Source organism: Arachis ipaensis, chromosome B6 (assembly GCF_059453495.1).
Source record: "Arachis ipaensis isolate K30076 ecotype BB chromosome B6, ASM5945349v1, whole genome shotgun sequence".
NCBI lineage: Eukaryota > Viridiplantae > Streptophyta > Magnoliopsida > Fabales > Fabaceae > Arachis > Arachis ipaensis.
The window spans coordinates 128,002,831-128,022,242 of NC_142441.1; the positions used below are offsets into that span (position 1 = coordinate 128,002,831).

General features: G+C 30.2%; 1 protein-coding gene across 1 annotated transcript; it reads right to left on the minus strand.

Moving 5' to 3' along the window:
- Nucleotides 1–7,339: 7,339 nt before the first annotated feature.
- Nucleotides 7,340–19,096, minus strand: LOC107604925 (nucleoside-triphosphatase-like). Its single transcript, XM_016306642.3, has 9 exons — nucleotides 18,812–19,096; nucleotides 16,651–16,779; nucleotides 15,933–15,989; nucleotides 15,726–15,818; nucleotides 11,701–11,906; nucleotides 11,373–11,464; nucleotides 9,458–9,675; nucleotides 8,869–9,058; nucleotides 7,340–7,573 (listed from the first exon to the last, which is right to left on the minus strand). Exons 1-9 carry the CDS (start codon nucleotides 19,076–19,078, stop codon nucleotides 7,431–7,433), a joined length of 1,395 nt encoding a protein of 464 aa, XP_016162128.1. The 5' UTR covers nucleotides 19,079–19,096; the 3' UTR covers nucleotides 7,340–7,430.
- Nucleotides 19,097–19,412: the final 316 nt, after the last annotated feature.

Below are 19,412 nucleotides of genomic sequence, written 5' to 3' on the forward strand. Positions count from 1 at the left end.
AATAATCTATATAGGCTTGAATTAAATTCCTATAATAATGAAATACTGCAAATGGGTACAAAGCGAAAACTAAATGAGAATTCGGCATCATTATGGCACAAACGCCTAGGTCACATCTCTAAATAGAGAATTCAGAGGCCCGTGTCAGATGGAATTCTTGGACCCCTAAATTTTGCAGACTTTGAAGTCTGCATTGAGTGCATAAAGGGAAAAAGGACAAACGAAAGAAAATTAGGTACCAAGAGAGCTAAAGATGTCTTAGAACTAATACATACCGATATATGTGGCTCATTCCCTACTGTTTCTTGGAATTGACAACGGTATTTTATTATGTTCAGAGATGATTACTCTCGTTACAGGTATCTATATTTAATTCATGAAAAGTCGCAAGCCTTGGATGTTTTCAAGTCTTTCAAAGGTGAAGTTGAACCTCAACTTGGAAAGAAAATTAAAGCTGTCAAATCTAATCATGGTGGTAAATACTACAGAAAATATGACGGTTCAGGTGAGCAACATCCCGGTTCTTTTGCTCTTTTTCTAGAGGAGTGTGGTATTGTTCCGCAACACACCATGCCAGGCAAACCTAGCATGAATGGTGTTGCAAAGCGAAGGAACCAAACTCTTAGGAAATGGTGAGAAGTATGACACTACAAGGATTTTGCTCATTTGTGGCGGTTTTTTTTTTCTGTTTATGGCGGTTTCAAACCCCCACAAAAAGGATCGTGGCAGTTTCAAAAACTCCAAAAATTTGAGGTGCCACGAGCTTCTTTGTGGCGGTTTTTCACAACCCCCACAATTTCATTCAGTGGTGGTTTTCTATACCTTTTGTGGGGGTTCTGTGCTTGCGTTTTATGGCAATTCTTGGTTAATCATTGTGGCGGTTTAGAACCCCCATAAAAAATTTTTAATTTAAAAAAAATACATTAATGTGGGTTTCAACCTCCACAAACATGTCAATACTAGTCTGAAACAATTAATCTAGATACTAGAATTACATTATTATACTACTAATCAATTATTAGTCTGAAACAATATTAGTATGCAGCAAACTAACATTCTGCAGACCTCATTAGTTAATAAAATTATGCCTTTGAATCATCACATACAATTAAAAGATGTGAAAAAGAAGCAATAGGCAGACCTGTAGATTCATAGGACCTTTTAACATCTCACGACATTGGATGCTACAAGATTCAGGTCGATTTAGCATATTCTCAAACACCTCTATCTCTGGAAGATGAACTTGAAGATCCAAGATCTATTGAAACCATGAATTTCTTAATATGATATAAAGCTCAAAGTTAACATCATATTACTTTTCCTTGACTTATTAAGTTACCTTCCATCTTTTTTTTTTCTTTTTTTTTTTTTGGATGGGCCATAGAACGATAAACAAATTTAACAAAACCAGAGTAAGGTTTTTATTACCTCTGATTTTAACTTGTAAAGAATGTTAAACTCTAAGACAGTAGGATGTCTCGCAGAGATACACTTTCTAACACTGTTCAGCCATGTCTGTCAAGCCTCAAACAAACAAAAATAATATTAGTGTCTAAACAAACTTATCAGTAAAGTAATGAACAGAGATTAAACATGGGAAAATAAAAGTAATATGTGTCAAACTATCTGGTGGCAATGCCTACCTTAATCAAAGAAATCCTCCCTTATAATTTTCTACTCTCTTTCATGTAGATGGGCAAGCCACAAGCTCTGGAGTATAAAAGTTCCAACTTAGACATCTGGAATGAATAATATTAATCAAACTGAATGGAGTGGAAAGAAAAATTAATGTCATAATATGTTATTACAACTAGCAAAAACATGAGCTTTAAAGAGATACATTTATTGTCAATATGAAGTAATGAAGGCATATGAATAGTCTAGATTCTAGGACAAAGTACCTTTGAACACCTCGATAAAGCAGTATCAATATCCTGAACTAATAACCTCGCTTCTTCAGTGTATTCCTGCAAGAACAAAAGTTTTTATTGTACAAATCCAATTTACAGAAAGTTACAATAAACACCAAAAACACTATAGAGCTTCTCAGCCAAAAGATAGCATACAGCTTATTCAAGTGAAAAGGCACCTTCAATTTATGATAATTAGGCTCATTGCAAGGTGGAGGATTAAATCTCAATAACTCATCAATGAATTCTAAATGAACTTTCTTTACAGTTGAGTCTTGATACCAAAACTCAATTTTTGTTATGCAATCTCTTATCCCTTCTGCCCACTTCTGAGCTTCAATCAAGGTCTTCACCATATCTCGAACCTATATCCCAAAATAAAGCTGGACTTAGTTGTGTACAATGCATAATAATTTTGAAGTAATACATCATCAACAACAACGAGAACTCACAGAGTCCATCTCAGAACCAGCCCAAAGAAACTGCTTACCTTTCCTTAATGTAGTAACAAATGCATTGCTCAGAAATAGATTCTGAAGAATCGTACTAGATTGCAGAAGCCATTCTGTAGCAAGTTGATTTAAATTAACGGAGATACCTTTCACCTACATGCATTCGAGATCTCAGATTTAAAACAAGAAATATTATTTATGAATAACAAGACAAACATCATGTTGTCTAACTTTATTTAAGAAATGCAAAACTTTGTTGACAATCAACTAGGTGGTCGTTGTTAGGGAGGATAACAACATACCACTTTCAAGAGAACAGCTAAGTCAAAGGTATGGAAGTATAAAGACAGCATATCTTTTGATTACAGAAACATAACCAAATCTTACTCTTGCAAACTGGATTATAATTTAACAAGATTGAAAAAAAACTAAAAAAACTAAATATATAACCTTTTTGGTCAAAGCACCCTGAGAAGAAGATTGCCTTCTAACACTTCTACATTCAGCCTTGTCATCGGAATTAAATTCTTCCATGGAAAAGGCCAAGTCAAACAATTCTACAAGTGAATGACGGTAGAGAAGATACAGCTTCACAGTCTTACACTCACAAAGGTGTTCCGAGTGCTGCACAATAAAAACCGAATTTAGCCAATTGAAATGTCACCATCAGTGAGTTAACAAGGTGAAAGAATGGCTTCTCCAAAAAATACTTTTAGATTTTTCATCTAAGAGTACGAGCTAAGCTTTAGTATAAGTGTAATGCATGATTATTCCCCGCAGCCAGCAACCTGCAGAGCTGCCATAACTACCCCACCTACTATAACTAAATTAGCATGTTGATTACTATCAGATCTATGTGGCCAATGAGTCATGGCTATCTTGGTATTCCACCTCTGTGCTAGGTTTTGTTTTACCTTGTAAATTACAAATAAATTGATTTTTCAATGACTGGGACCCTTTTCAAAATATTGTCCATCTATCTTTACTTATCTTACATCTCTAGTTCCTGTAAAGCAAATAAATCATGTACCTACAACTACCATGTGCTTATAAATGTGAATAATTAGGTTCTACTAGATAATAGAATCAGATAAAGCTGGTTAATTCTTTTTGACAACTTTCAACATACAAGTGAAAGGATGGAAAAAGCAATAGAAGTTGAAGAGTAGAAGAAGTAATAACACAGTGAAATTCAAGAACCCCAAGGCATACCTTCTCAAATGCACTGGCTTAATTACCAGGAACACTGTACCAGCACTTTGGCTCTCCCCTAGAACAAAATTGAAATTAGGACCAGATTCGTAAGGAAAAAGTACATGATTTTCGGTAGAAACGTTTAAAAATGTCAAGGAATTACAACAATAGTAACAAAATGTTAAGGAATTGCTGCAATACTAACCAGATGTGTAGACTTCTAGGCATAAAGCCATACCAGTACTGTAGAATATATTACCCTCTTCTATGTATATATTATTCCCAGAAAGAAAGGGAAAAAAATAAAGTGTATGATAACTTTTCTATCAAAGAACTATTATATATAGAGATGCTTTTCAATTTATTGAGATTACAAGTCACAGACAATGAACATAAATATGTCAAGTCCGACAATCTTCTAGAGTTAACTTTATTAAGTTCTGAAACCAACCATTTGAAGGTGGATTGCTCCATATCTTGTGAATCTTGATTGAAAAAAACTTTAAGATTTCCAAGTTTGGAATTTCTACCTGTAGGAAAGAACCACACACAAACCTTGTTACTCTATTTGGAATCATAGGTCTTAAAATGATAAATACATATTATTTTAAGTTGGAAGAAAGCCATACATTTTCATTAAAGAGAGAAAATAAAGTTGTGGCATTTTGTCCATCCGTTGCTGGGACAATTTCCCTTCTAAAAAACAAGGTATTTTGGAAAGATTTGTTGAATGAACCTTGCCACCGCATAAGAATATTCACAAGTACAATGAAATCTCAACCATCTCCATAACAGCAACCAACTTTCACAACTCACAAGAAAATGAATTTCTTCTCTAAAAATCCCTAATAGAACTCGGTCATAAATCGCTGCAAGCCATCAAAATGTGTAAAACCCTCAATATAAAGAAATAAACGAGAAAGGAATAAGAGGCATAACCTGCTAACATAGAAGACAGAGACATGACGATGGCAGAGGAGAGACAGAGATCAGCCACAAAATGCAAACACACAAATTCTATTTATCATTTGAGGTATTTTCGGAATCAATTAGCAGGCATGCCATCATATCATAGAGAACAATCTAATCAATAATCACACTTACTAAAACAACTGAATGAAAAATAGAAAACACAAAGATTGAAGAATAGAAAATCACTAAAGTTTGAAAGAAAAATAAGAAGAAATAAAAGATCAATTCGAAGGGAATCGAAGATAACACATTTTCTAGTAGGCGAATCAGATCAGAGAACAAAGAAATCAAAAATAGAGAACAAAAAAAAACTTGAAAACAAATCTGATTTGAGAGAAAGAGCGTTTTTATTTACCTCTTTGAAAGAGCCTGAACTTCTTCCACTGTGAACTAGCCTCAATGCAAACAACAAAAAGCGATAATTAGAAAAAGAATTCGAAAAGAGAGAGAGAGAGAGAGAGAGAGAGAGTGTAGTGGATGAATGTGTGAACCTGGCCTTTATTCATAATTCCAGCGGGCGACGGTTGACGGAGGAAACTTGGCGGCAAGCCAGCAACGGCGGCAAGGAGATGAATGGCGGTGGCAATGGAATCGTGATTCTAGGGTTTCAGACTCTCCCTTGTTCTCTCTCTCGAATAACTCTTTCCATTTTTTTATTTTTGATATGGGCTTGGTAAATATTTGTTTGGGTTGGATTTTTTATAATTAATTGGGTTGAAAAGTGAAAACAAACCGTGGGAGTTTTTGTTAACTCTTTAAAATTGTTACAAATAAAATATATTGTGGAGGTTTTAATAACTCTCACTAAAAAACTTCCACAAACAAATAAAAATTTTGTAGTGTGATTAGTCATTCTTCCTTGCCTGAATTATTCTGGGGAGAAGTCTTAAAGACCGTAGTGTACATCTTTATTAGGGTGCCAAGCAAAATAGTTAATTAACAAAAACCCCATATGAAATTTGGACTGGGAAAAGGCCCAGTATAAAGCATTTGCATATTTTAATTTTCTAATTTTTTTGTGGACAATACATATATTAATTATAATTACAAATTATGCTATTTCAAATTAAATGACTTATATAATGGTGATCTCATTTATTGTTATAAATGTTAAATGGAATAAGTCATAATTACTTTTGATTTGGAATTAAATAATAATAAAATCAGATATTATCTTTTGTTTCTTAGATAATTATCTTTCGGATTTTAGATATATTATCTTTTGGACTTTAAATACTATTTTATTTGGGTTTTAGGGTTTAATAGGTGCCATACTCAAATATAAATAGTGCCTTCAGGGTTTCGGTCCCCAATATACTAAAGCCGCCTTTGTCGCTCTTTCCCCATCAAAAGAGTTATAATTCAGCCCTAGGGATACAGAAGGCTTTGGTTGAGGAAGATTGAAAGAACCAGATCTAATCTTCCATCAATTTCTGACTTTTATGAGTAAAGGTACGCTTTCACATTATGATATATTTTTTGGTGATTCAATATGGATGATCTGGATTATTAAAATAATGTATTCCAACAATAAATTAAGGAATAGATTTGAGAATACTTGCCTTAATACGTATTAGTAAGAAGCTTGAATAAAAAAAAATTTGAAATCTAAAACATCAAACAAAAATTAAATCAAAATTATGAAGGAATAAAAAATTTTGAGAGAGGAAGAAAAAATACCTAACTGGACGAAGTTAATTTTGGAGCTGAAGAATGAGATGAGGTCTTGAAACTGGAGAATAAACTGAGATTTTGAATATGAAGAATGAGTAGTGTGATCTTAAATTGAGATTTTAAATATGAAAAATGAGCAGTGTGATTTCAAACTGAAAGTAGTGTGATCCCAAAATTGACGGAGTTAAGTGAAAAAGAGAAATAGTAGAGTAAATTAAAATAAATAACCGTTAAAATTGAGGAGTAATTTTTTACGGTCAAATTATTTATTAAAAAAATAAAAAAATTAACATTTTTAATATTTATCAAAAATATATATTACTTTTTATATTTAACTATAATTATTAAAAAATATTAACATAGCTTTTTTTTTGTAATGAACTTTAAATACTTTTAAAAGTCTCTTCTAAAATATTTTAAATTATGAGATAGCTTTTAAGATCCTTGAAAGACTTCAGATTTAGATGAAAATATGAGGTATTTACATATTTGCGACAACGATAAGGATTGACCTCTTAATAACTATAATATATAATAAGCATGAAATATAAAGAGTTAAGAATTTAGAAGATAGATGTACACGATGATATATACTGGCTCAATTGAAATGCCTACATCTAGTCTTCATTAAGAAAACTCGAGAATTTTGCTATTAAAATAAAAAAAATATTAGATAAACAAGTTATTTTTGTAATTAAACTTAAATAAGTATTTTCTTTTTCTTTTTTTACGTGTTTTCTCCTACTTCTTCAATTGATTTTTATTGTGGCAATGAACTATTAAAACAACTTGATTACTAAAATGATTTGGTTATATAGTATCCTCGTAAAATAAGTATACATCCGAAATAAATAAAAAATTCTAGACTTGTTTTAAAATAGAATATTTATTTCATAATCTTTACCAAAATTATGAGCTAACACATACACACAACAATACATTATAGCAAACTTGTTTTTTTATATGAAAAAGTCTAGGGCCAGCAATTTTTTTAAATTCTGTCCAACATGTAGCTAGCAAAGAAAAATGAGCCATTTGATGAAATCTCACACCAATCTCACACCATTAAAATTATTATTAATTAATGGCTATTTGATGGCTATAAATTATAAGAGTTACTGGTCCTAACACTTCTCCTTTTATATAGAAGTTCATGACTTTTATTTAATACAGAAAGCATAGGCGTCAATGTGTCATCACATCCCTACTTCCTAGTTACCGTAAAAGTTTAAATGAAATACATTAATCGCTCAAATTTAGGTAATGAAGATATGGCTTCTATGGCACTGCCTAGTGGCCAGGTCGCATCTACTGAAGCATCTTCATATTCAATTTGCTTTGCAACTGTAATCTCTTGCCATGGATGTATTCCTGCCAAGAAATGAAATTATCAACAAATACTGGAAGATAAAATATATAATGTTTCGCACAATGGTAAATTATAGTAATATTTGCTTATGCTAAACATTTAAGTAATGTTAGAAAACCAATACTATAATAGCCAATTTCAACAATACAATAGTGTGTTATTAAATAAGTTTATTATGAAGTTCACTAAAGATGAGTTTTTGTTGAGTTTGAATTTTAGATTTTTTATTTTTTTTGAGTTTCGCATGTTTTTATTTTTAAAAGTTTTAGATGTTTTTTGTGTTGAGTATTAGCTGTAATATTAATTGTGTAATGTTAGTTGTATAATATTAGCTCTCAAAATTTTCTCCAGACATTATTAAATAGAATAAATGGTTAAATTTGTCTTTAAAGAATCACTCGTTTTTTAAATTGGTTTTCGAAAAATTTCTTTTAATTAAATTCATCTTTCAAAGATTTTTAGTTAATCACATTAGTCCTTTTGTCATTTTCTTTATTGACGACGTCAAAATTTGTTGATGTAGTATATTAAGTGATACTACAACACAACACCTAAGAATTCTAATTGACTGTTAATATATAAGTTTATGAAATTAGATCAAATTAAAACCTAATTGAAGAGGGACCTTGAGGCATTAAAATTTTTTTATTTGATCTAATTTCATAAATTTATCATGTTAACTGCTAATTAGAACTACCGTATGTATATATTGTGGTGTTACTTAATGTTTCATATCAGCAAACATATAATTAGCAACAAAAGTAGCATAAAACTAAGGAATAATATGACTAATTAACTTAAAAAAATTTTAATGATAAATTTAATTAAAAAAATTTTAAAAATTAATTTAAAAAATAAATAATCTTTTAAAAATTAATTTTATCATTTATTCTTATTAAATATGAGACACCTTCATTTAAAATGTGCATTGGCTAATTAACTTAGATCACTTTGCTGACATGTGGCGAAGCCTCCTACCACTAATAGATCAATATAAAAGTCAAAAGCACTTAAAAATATAGAGAATTTTATAATATTTATTATTTGGTGTCTAATTTTTATTTATTTTTATATTTTTAAAATTAAATATTAACTTTTTTAGTAAGTTAGACACTATTTTTTAAGTACTATAACAATTACCTAAAAATATTTTGAGATTCTAATATAAAGCATTAATGATATAAATGGAGTAATCGAATTCGGTCAGAGTTATTAGTTGCTTGTCGGTTTTCTAGCTTAGTTACACAGAATCTAGTAACCATATTAATTAACAACCAAAATAATATATATAACTCACCAAATCCCTCAACGAGCAATGTATATTGGTAGGTGAGATCCATGCAGACATAGGGAAGTTTGGCAATGGTCGTAATAGGATAAATAGATGCAGCATCTTCATATTTTGTATTACATGCTCTCTTAGCTGCAACTTTGTAATCCACCGGAATAACTTTCGAATTGGATTTATTCGGATCAACTATACCCGTCTACAAAAATGATAATGTAATGTTTGCATATGATAATCAACAATAAATGAGATATTTATGTAGATGAGAGTATTTAGACAATTGAGGGAGAAATGAAGACCGATAAACTAATAGAATTGAAGTTTTATCCAACATAAGAAGATGACATTAGTTTTTATTTTTATTTTGCTGAGAAAATATTTGCATTGGTCTCCAATAAACTTCAAATAGATCGAACACTTTGATTTTTAATAAATTTTTATTACTATAAAAAATACCAAAAATTACTCTCATTTTTAAAGAGAAATTGTAATATGCGTGATAGATGAATAAATAAATTCTTAACCCAATTTTATGATAAGATAATTAAATAAAAAATATCATTATAAAAAAAGTCAAAGCGATTTTTTTTTTACCTACCTCTGATGCCGTATAAAAGAAAGACGTAGCAACATAGAGATTTTTTTGTCCATTGCCACCTCCACCATTCCATATTCCACCAAAAGTGCAATCTTTATTATATGGACATGCTGCTTCTAATTTGAGGGCCTCACGAACTATATGCCTACATTTTTCAAAGCTGGACCCTGAACTTGGTGCATATGCCCTATACTCATTTTCTGAGTATGTGTATGTCCCTTCAAAATAATAATTTGTTGCATATCATTACACTAAACAAATAATAATAATAATAATAATAATAATAATAATAATAATAATAATAATAATAATAATAAGGGTTAAGGTGATTGGTTAAGATTTTAAAATTGGAAAGTTTAAAGCATTTTTAATTTGAAAAAATATCTATTATCTATTATCTATTTCTAATTTTACAACCAAAATGTGTCACATTCTACTTTCTCATTGTAATTGGAATCAAATATTTCCTTCCAAAATTAAAGAATTCTCCTCTACTCCTTACTAATTTTACAACCAAAATGTGCCATATGTCATTCTCTCATTGTAATTGAAATTAAATCTTTTCTTTTAAAATTAAGGAAATTTCTTCTCTTCGTTATACTAATTTTACAACCAAAATGTGCCATATGTATGTCACTCCCTCATTGCAATTGAAATCAAATCTTTCCCTCCAAAATTAAAGATGTCTCCTCTCTTCTTTTCTCTATCTCTCTCATTTCTTCAACCACTCTATCTATTTTATATATCAATATCAATATCAATGACTAATTACTAATTTGACAATTAAAATGTGCAACATGACATTCTTTAATTGCATTAAAATTAAAATTGAAATATTAAAATTGAAATTGAAATATACCTATATAATGTATCATATATTACTATCTAATTTAATAATCAAATATGTCACATGACACTCTCTTATTAAAATTGAAAGAAAATATTTTTCTCCAAAATTAATAAACTCCCTCCTAAATTCTCTCATCCACCTCTCTCCATTTTTCTATTTCTCTCTACCATTTTCACTCTATATATAATTTATATTTTATATTAGTAATTTGACAAATCAAAATATGTCATCCGATATTTTTTTATTACAATTAAAATAAAAAAAATTTTCTTTCAAAATTAACAAACTCTCACTCTCACTCTCATTCTTCATCTTTATCTTTCTCTCTCTTTTCTCTCATTCTCTATTTTTTCTATTTTTTTATTTTATAGAAAACAAAATTAACAACATAATATAATTCAAATAAAAAATTAGACTTTTTCATATAAAAATAATAACTAAAAATTTTGTTATTTGATTTTTTATCTACATAGACCTTGATTTTTTTAGTCAGAGACTTTTGTCAACCTACGATTTTTTTTTATAAAAGTAGTTTAATTCTATAAATCTTATGTGCCATGCATAATCTATACAGTGAGAACAAAATGGATCGTAATTTTAAAAAATTTATATTCCCATAATATTATTACGGATAAAAATACTAGTTTCTACTATTTGAAAGTAGTAGCTAGAATAATACAAATTTTGCTAAGGCTAGACACTGAACAAAAAATTTTGCTAAGACAAGACAGATTTTTTCAAACAATACATTATTTGTTTTAGGTCACATTTTAAAATTATATTCATAGATAAAAAAAAAAAAAAACTGTGATCTTTGATATAATTACTGCTTTTGAACAAATGTCATAGTTTTCACTTTTCAGCCGTAGTCAACACCAATATGACCATAGCTCAATAGTCACGATTTTTTAAACAAAGATTACGGTTCTTCTTTTCTTACAAAATAAAAAATCTAATCATTGATCAAGGACCACGGCTTATAACCATTTCCTTAGCTTGGTTATAGGTTAGAGTAAAAGTGCACATGATAAGCTAGAAAGTTGTATATATACAATAATATATTACCATCAAAGCCCGCTAAAACGCAAGGGTTAGCAGAATTATGAGTGATATTCAGAATCTCTGCACGAGCAGCATCACTACCATAGCGCAAGTAGCTGAAATTAAAGAAATATTTTTAAACCAATAAATGCATTAGCCACAATATTACAAACTAAAAAAATCTTATATTTGAAAATATTTTTCTCAATATACAAAGAGAGATTTTCATTTTCTCTTAATCAATTTGAATTAGTCATGTGGTTAACTCACTCGTTGGTTTAAATAAATGTCACATACAGTAATATATTGGTAGTCTTTCACCTGCCGAGCCAAAAATAAGAAGAAAACATGCCTGTGAACATAGAGGTTATATTCGGTTTCTTTAAGAATGACATTTTTAATGTATGGGTCCTGTCCATCTGGTGGTAATGGTGCATTTTGAGCTGCGTCCTTTGAAACAGCATATGCCATTTGAATTGATGCACCTCCAAGATCAACCACTCCCACCGTTCTTGAATACTCGTTTCCCAAGTTTTCCAATAGATAGTTAAGTGTCACCTATACATACATCAAAAGTTAGATTCAAATCTTATCTTTTATTGATAAATTTAAAATATAGAATTTAATACAACATTTTAAAATAATAAAAAAAATAATAAATAACCATTTTGCTATTCGAAAAATTCTAATTTTAATAAAATAGATTTTTATATTTATTTTTAACAAAATAATTTTTTAAATATTTATTTTGTTTGACAAAATAATTTAATTATTCAAAATAATAAATTGATGATTAAGTCATTTTGTCAAACATAGTAGATATTAAAAGGTTCATTTTGTGAAAAAAATAAATATAAAAAATTATTTTATCAGAATTAGAATCTTTTAAATATTAAAATAATTATTTACTTTAATAGAAATTTATTCATCATAATTGATCTTGAATAGTGCATTATACATGTAATTGTATATCTAAGTATCTAACCACACCGACTTAAAAGAGTGTGGCAATATGCATATTAGCATATATTTTTAGGGAAAGTATGAGAAGCCAATGTAATATTTATACAATGTGTATAATAGAGATTTAGGGAGTATTAGAGATATAATCATTAGTGTTACTTTTTTTTCATCAGCTAAAGTTTTTGGGATGAATGGTATCATGACATTGTATTAGAGCGCTAGATTCAAAAGGTCAAGAGTTCGATACATTTTGAAAAGATGTTTATTATCGCTAGTACTTGTATGGTTATTCTAGATAATATGAAAAATGTTCATTTGTAATTCAATAGTCTATTATACACATTATACAAATAGTCTATTGTCTCCCTGGCGGAATCTATATTTTTATTATGGTATAACATTGAATATCCTATAATACAACACTATTATCTTCCACTAAAAGGAAGTGAAGCTCACCCGAAGAGATAAAGAAGGGTCAAACTAGAAATTCAACAAAAACTTATACGACATCGATGTAATCAATTATTTATATATATTTGGGAAAGGATACATGATTTTTTTTTCAAGTATTGTTGTCTTTTTCTCTCAAATATCAAATTATCCTCTCCCCGCACTTGGCCTTGTTTGGTAATGAGTTGAGATTTTTTTTCCCCTCAAATATCTCTATATATATATATATATATCATACCCATTAACAAATGTTTTATATAGTATTTTTTTATTACAAACATTCCATAAAAATAAAAACTAACAAAAAATTTAGGTATTATATATTTATTGAACAATTTATATAAATAAAATAAATAAATCTCAAAATTACATGAATACAATCATTAAAAATAAGTCTTTTGAATTCGATGCTGGTTGCCGCAATTTATAAACAGATAGAACTAATATGTATATCAATTGAAGTTGATTGTCAAGTAGAGTGACAAATTCATAATAAATAAAAAAATTTAAATATAAAATAAAAAATTTTATGATTATTTTTTATTTTTTTATTTTTGTTAATTTTTTTATGATATTGTATCATTTTATCATTATTATTATTATTATTATTATTATTATTATTATTATTATTATTATTATTATTATCTTTTTACAATATCAATTATTGATCCATTAATAAGTAGAACAAATTAAACAAAAAACCTAACTATAAGTAATAATAATAATAATAATAATAATAATAATAATAATAATAATAATAATAAATTATAGTATACTAAAGAAGATAACTTTTGTTAAGTGTAAACTATAGTAAAAATATAGCCATTTACATAAATACATAATTGCACATACATGTAATAGATTCTCAATATATAGTTATATTTATCTAATTTTAATATCTACTTATTTTATTTATATGAATTATTTTATATTTATATAAATCAAATTATATTTTTAATAAAATAATTAATTATAAAAATAAATAATTTTTTATAGGATAATTAAAATGTCATATCAAAATAATTAATCTTTTCTATATTTAATATAGTAATCAAACTTTTTATATATATTAAATTTGTAGTTTTATTATAACTAATTTAACAATAAACTAACGTATTTATTGTCAACTAACAATAACTCAAATGACATAATCTTTTCATTTTTACCTAAATGTGTACATATAAAAAAGACTTGGGTCCATTGGCATTATCGGTATTAACTACATTACTGTGTTTATCTTTAATTTATGACCTCTAAAATATCTTTTTTTTTTTTTCAAAAGTTGTAACCATTTAATTGGGTAAAATAGAATAAAAATTATTTTTATTAATAATAATAATAATAATAATAATAATAATAATAATAATAATAATAATAAAAGTATTTCTAAATTTAAAATGGCTAAATAAACATCAATATAAAATAAATTAAAAATTATTCAAATATAAATTTATATTAGATTTTCAATTTTTAAAATATAATTAAGCTAATTAATTTGAAAAACCAAAAATAAAAGCACAAGAATTTTTTGATTATTTACCAAATATAAAGTAGTGTTAGCTCGCTTGTTCATGCTTTTGATAAAAAAAAAAAAAGTAGAAACCTCCTCTTTTAATGAATATTAATTACCATAACTACCCTTATTATTACCTGAGTTAAATTAAACGAACAACATATTATTAAGAAAGGGTAAACTACCATTTCTATCCATAAAAGTTGAAAACGCTGACATATCTATCTATAGAAAATGAAAATTACCATTTGTACCTATAAAAAATAGTTTTTACAAGAAAAATTATTCAAACCCTAAAAAATTAAATAAAATTTATAAACTACCCTTCTCTTCACCACTACCACTATCATCTCCTCCCCCCTCCTCTCTCTCTCTCAATATTCTGAGCGACCCAATCCCAACATCAACCACATTACCGCTCAATACCACCGTCTCACCCTCCTCCTCAACCATCACCCTAACCCTTTCGGCCGCACACTCCTCATCGATGTCGATCGTGACTCAACAGCACCACTACCATCACCATCAGCCATCACTGCTGTTAACTTCACCACCTGAATGGATTGGGTTTTTTCTGTACACACATTCAAAGGCTGCGACTTTTTTAAGGGTTAATCGAAAACACTCATCAGCAAAGTTAAGATCTATGACTCTAACCTTGAATCCTCCAAGCTTTCGCCATTGATTTCATTGTCTCCCTCAAGAACTCTAGTGTCGCCAACATCAGCTCCGACATCTCCACTGCACACTCCTTGCTCTCCATCCGCATCCTCCCCTTCCTACCCGCCATCTCCGTCGTCGCCATCACCGTCGGCAATACCTCACCACCACCGTTGACACGAGTATGGCAACGCCGGCGCTAACGGAACATTTGAGTGGCTGCGCGAAGTGAGGATCGTCGATGGGGTCTATGAAGGCGCACTTGCGTTTGAGGGTGGAGTTCCAGTGGTTCTTAATGGCATTATTGGTTCTGTCGAAAAGGAGTCGGACTATGGTGGCCCACTTGTTGCCGAACCGAGCGTGAATTCTGATTATGGTGTCATCCTCTTTGAGAGTGAAAGCCAGATGCTCCACTTATGGGGAGAGCTGGCTACACCATCAGAGCCTGTAAGATTTGTCCTAGCGGAACATTGAGAGAGAGAGAGAGAGGAGGGGAGAGGAGATGATAGTGGTAATGGTGGAGAGAAGGGTAGTTTAGGGATTTTATTTAATTTTTTAGGATTTGAATAATTTTGCTTGTAAAAATTATTTTTTATAGGTACAAATGATAATTTTCGTTTTTTATGGGTAGATATGTCAGCGTTTTCAACTTTTGTGAATAAAAATAATAGTTTACTCGTTAAGAAAAATAAACTTGGCATGAAACAAAACTTCAAATATATATATAGTTTGGTAGCTAGTAATCTTCAAATATATATATAGTTTGGTAGCTAGTAATTAAGTAATCATACCCACATATAAGAACCTTCTTGGGTTCCATCAATAACAGTTACTGCATCAGATTGAACGTTCAGGTTACTTCTTGTCCTGAACATATCCCTAACCTTCAAGACATACATGAATATGAAGGTTAAATTAATTAAAATTCGAAGATTTAATTAATTAATTAATTATAATTGTATTGTACTGATAACGAAGAACTCGTGATGCTTAGTTACCGCTTGCAATATTCTTTCAGCAGTATCACCCTCCAACAACCTTAAACCTGCAGTTGCCTTTATTTGCAACATAAAAAAAAAAAAAAAAATTGAGAAGGCATGGTATAATATTTTTTAAATTATAATAACCCCTCAGATAACATATTTTAATAACGTAACCTAATCTCTTTGTTAATAATTGGATCATATATACTATTATATTCACCAATTATTTTGACGTCTTTTAATTATATTATCGGTCCTGCTACGTTACCAACAGTATTTCTGCCAATTTCTACCAACTCTTATTTATAGTTGTGTTTAATGGAAGTGTCTTTGTAAATGTATCTAATAAAAATATCTTTTTATGGCTGTGTTTAATAGAAGTATCTTTATAGATATATTTTCTGGATGTATTTCTTTATATATGTGTTTAAAATATAATAATTAATTATTGTTAGTAATAAATTGACAGATAATATGTTGGTACCCTATACTTTTCCTAGTACTATTTATTAAATTAGGTAATCATCTACTGATTTAATTTTTAGCCAAAAATTCGTTTCAACATTATGGTTGGCCGTGTAGCAAATTCTTGCCTACTTTTATTTTAATCTTTAATCTAGTATGCATAAGATATACCTTTGGCATGATCAATTAGATTTCAAATTAAGAGAGTCTATTTTGAGATCCAAGATGCAAAAATTATTTAAAAAAAAAAAAGAGTAGAAATTGATACCCCAAGCCTAAGGGGTGTTTTGGGTTGGAGTTGCAGTGGAATAATATCTTGTGCTTCGTCTAAAAGTGGAATCAGAGATTCTGCAGCTTCTTCTGGATTATCTGCATATGCACTCAAACCGGGTTTGATCTACACCACACAGTACGATGTTTATTAATTCATAAAGTAATTAGAGAAATCAATACTATACTAATCAAATTCAACTAATATTATAGCAGACGGTTAAACAAGTTTCTTTCAATTGAGTTTCGAATATTGTTGTTTTTAAGAATCTTGAATATTTTTTCCTTGTGAATGCATACTACAACATTAGCTTTGCAATGTTAACTTTTAAGACTTTCTCTTACTTTTATATATTTATTTGATTTACTATCATGGTGAAAAATTGTTATGTTTCATTTTTCAAGCAGTAAAAATAAGATTCTAAAAACTGAATCAATCATTTAACTGTTAGAAATAAAATTTAAAATTTAAAGATTCAATCAAAGTTTAATAGAGATTAAATTAAATATAATAAAATAATATATTTATATATATAATATATATTTTTTTAAAATGATTTTTTATATTTTATTATTTTGAATTGACTAACCATTAAAAATCATCGCACCGATTTTTTTGACTGATTATTTAGATTTTTAACTAGTTTTTTATCAATTAGTTTTTTATTCAGAACTATGAGGGGAAGATACATAGATAGATATAGAGAGAAAGAAAGAGAGCGCGTGAGAGAGAAAAAAATTATTATTATTATTTTTTTTTTACCAAAGATAGGAGACTCGAACCCGCAACCTCTTAATTGAGTATGGAGAGACTATGCCATTTGAGCTATTACTCATCGGCAAAATTTGGAAAGATAGGAGACTCGAACCCGCAACCTTTTAATTGAATATGAGGAGTCTATGCCATTTGAGGAGAAAAAAAAATATCTTATTGTTTAGGAAAATGGTCTTTGTATCTTATGTGCACTTCTTTTCTTTTGTATATCAATTATTTCAATATAAAATAAGAACATACAAAAAAATACATAAGAAAACAGAGCATATAATATTACTTAGGGATAAGTATTGTTTTGGTCCCTCACGTTGAGGGTCGGAATCGAATCCGTCCCCAATCTAATTTTCGATTTAGAATCATCCTTAACGTTTTTTTTTCGTATTAAAATCGTCCTTTTTAATTTTTATTTCTAAACTACCCTTCCTTTTTAATAAAATTTAAAAAATTAAAAATAAAAAAAAAATAAAACACGGTTGGGGTGGGGGAAGGGGAGACAAGAAGGGTGAGACCAGGGGTGGGGTGGGGGTGGCGGGAAGGGAAGACAGGGAGGGGGAGATCGGGGGTGGGGGTGGGGGTGGATGGTGGTGGGAAGGGGAGACCGGAGGGTGGGGGAGGGGGGAAGGGGAGATCGGGGGTGGGGGTGGCGGGAAGGGGAGACGGGGAGGGGGAGACCAGGGGTGAGGTGGGGGTGGATGGTGGTGGGAAGGGGAGACCGGAGGGGTGGGGGAGGGGGGAAGGGGAGACCAGGGGTGGGGGTGGCGGGAAGGGGAGACGGGGAGGGGGAGACTGGGGGTGAGGTGGGGGTGGGATAGGAGTGGATGGTGGTGGGAAGGGGAGACCGGAGGGGTGTGGGAGGGGGGAAGGGGAGACCGGAGGGTGGGGGAGGGGGGAAGGGGAGACGGGGAGGGGGAGACCGGGGGTGGGGTGGGGGTGGATGGAGGGGGGAAGGGGAGACCGGAGGGTGGGGGAGGGGGGAAGGGGAGACCGGAGGGTGGGGGAGGGGGGAAGGAGAGATCGGAGGGGTGGGGGAGGGGGAGAAGGGAAGGGGTTTTATTTTTTTTTTTAATTTTTTAAATTTTATTAAAAAGGAAGGGTAGTTTAGGAATAAAAATTAAAAATGACGATTTTAATACGAAAAAAAAACGTTAAGGATGATTCTAAATCGAAAATTAAATCGGGAACGGGTTCGATTCCCACCCTCAACGTGAGGGACCAAAATAATACTTATCCCTATTACTTACTACATATTAATACTTATGTAATATGACTGTTATTATTACTCAACTTACCCCAACAAAATAGTGTAATAAATTTCTTAATTTTAAACTTTGGGAGAAGAAAAAAGAGAAAGAAGAAAAACACAATGAAATTTAGTCATCACTACCTTCTTATAAAACTCAATTTCATTGCCAATATGAAGGAGGTTGAGATTCTGGTCAAAATGGAAGACATGAACACGAGATCCAGAGCTACCAGCATCAAAGATGACAGCATAAGAAGTAACATTACCATCATTATTATCATTGGATTTCTGTTTTGGTAGTATCTTACGATTAGTAAAGAAAATGTTGTTAATCCTCAGGGATTGAGAGGAACAGAATGATGGCATCAATAAGAATAAAAATGTGAAGAGGCTTTTGAGATCCATCATTGATGAAATATAATTTCAATTTGCACTCTCATGGGGTAGTCTCTACTCTCTACCTCTATATATATAGCTCGAGTAACTTAGCTTCCACGTGCGAATATATATACTGGTGCCATTGTTCTATATTAAATAAGAGGGAATAATAATAATTACAAAAAAAGTTGATCATGTAAATCTAAAGTTTAGATGTATAATTTGTAATCTTTTAAAATATTTTTTATTTTATTATTTTAAATCAATTAACTGCTAAAAATTAAATCATATAAATTAATTTATCAATTTTTGATCAATTTGTTTATATGTATAGTCAACTCATAAACTAATTAATTGAGATTTT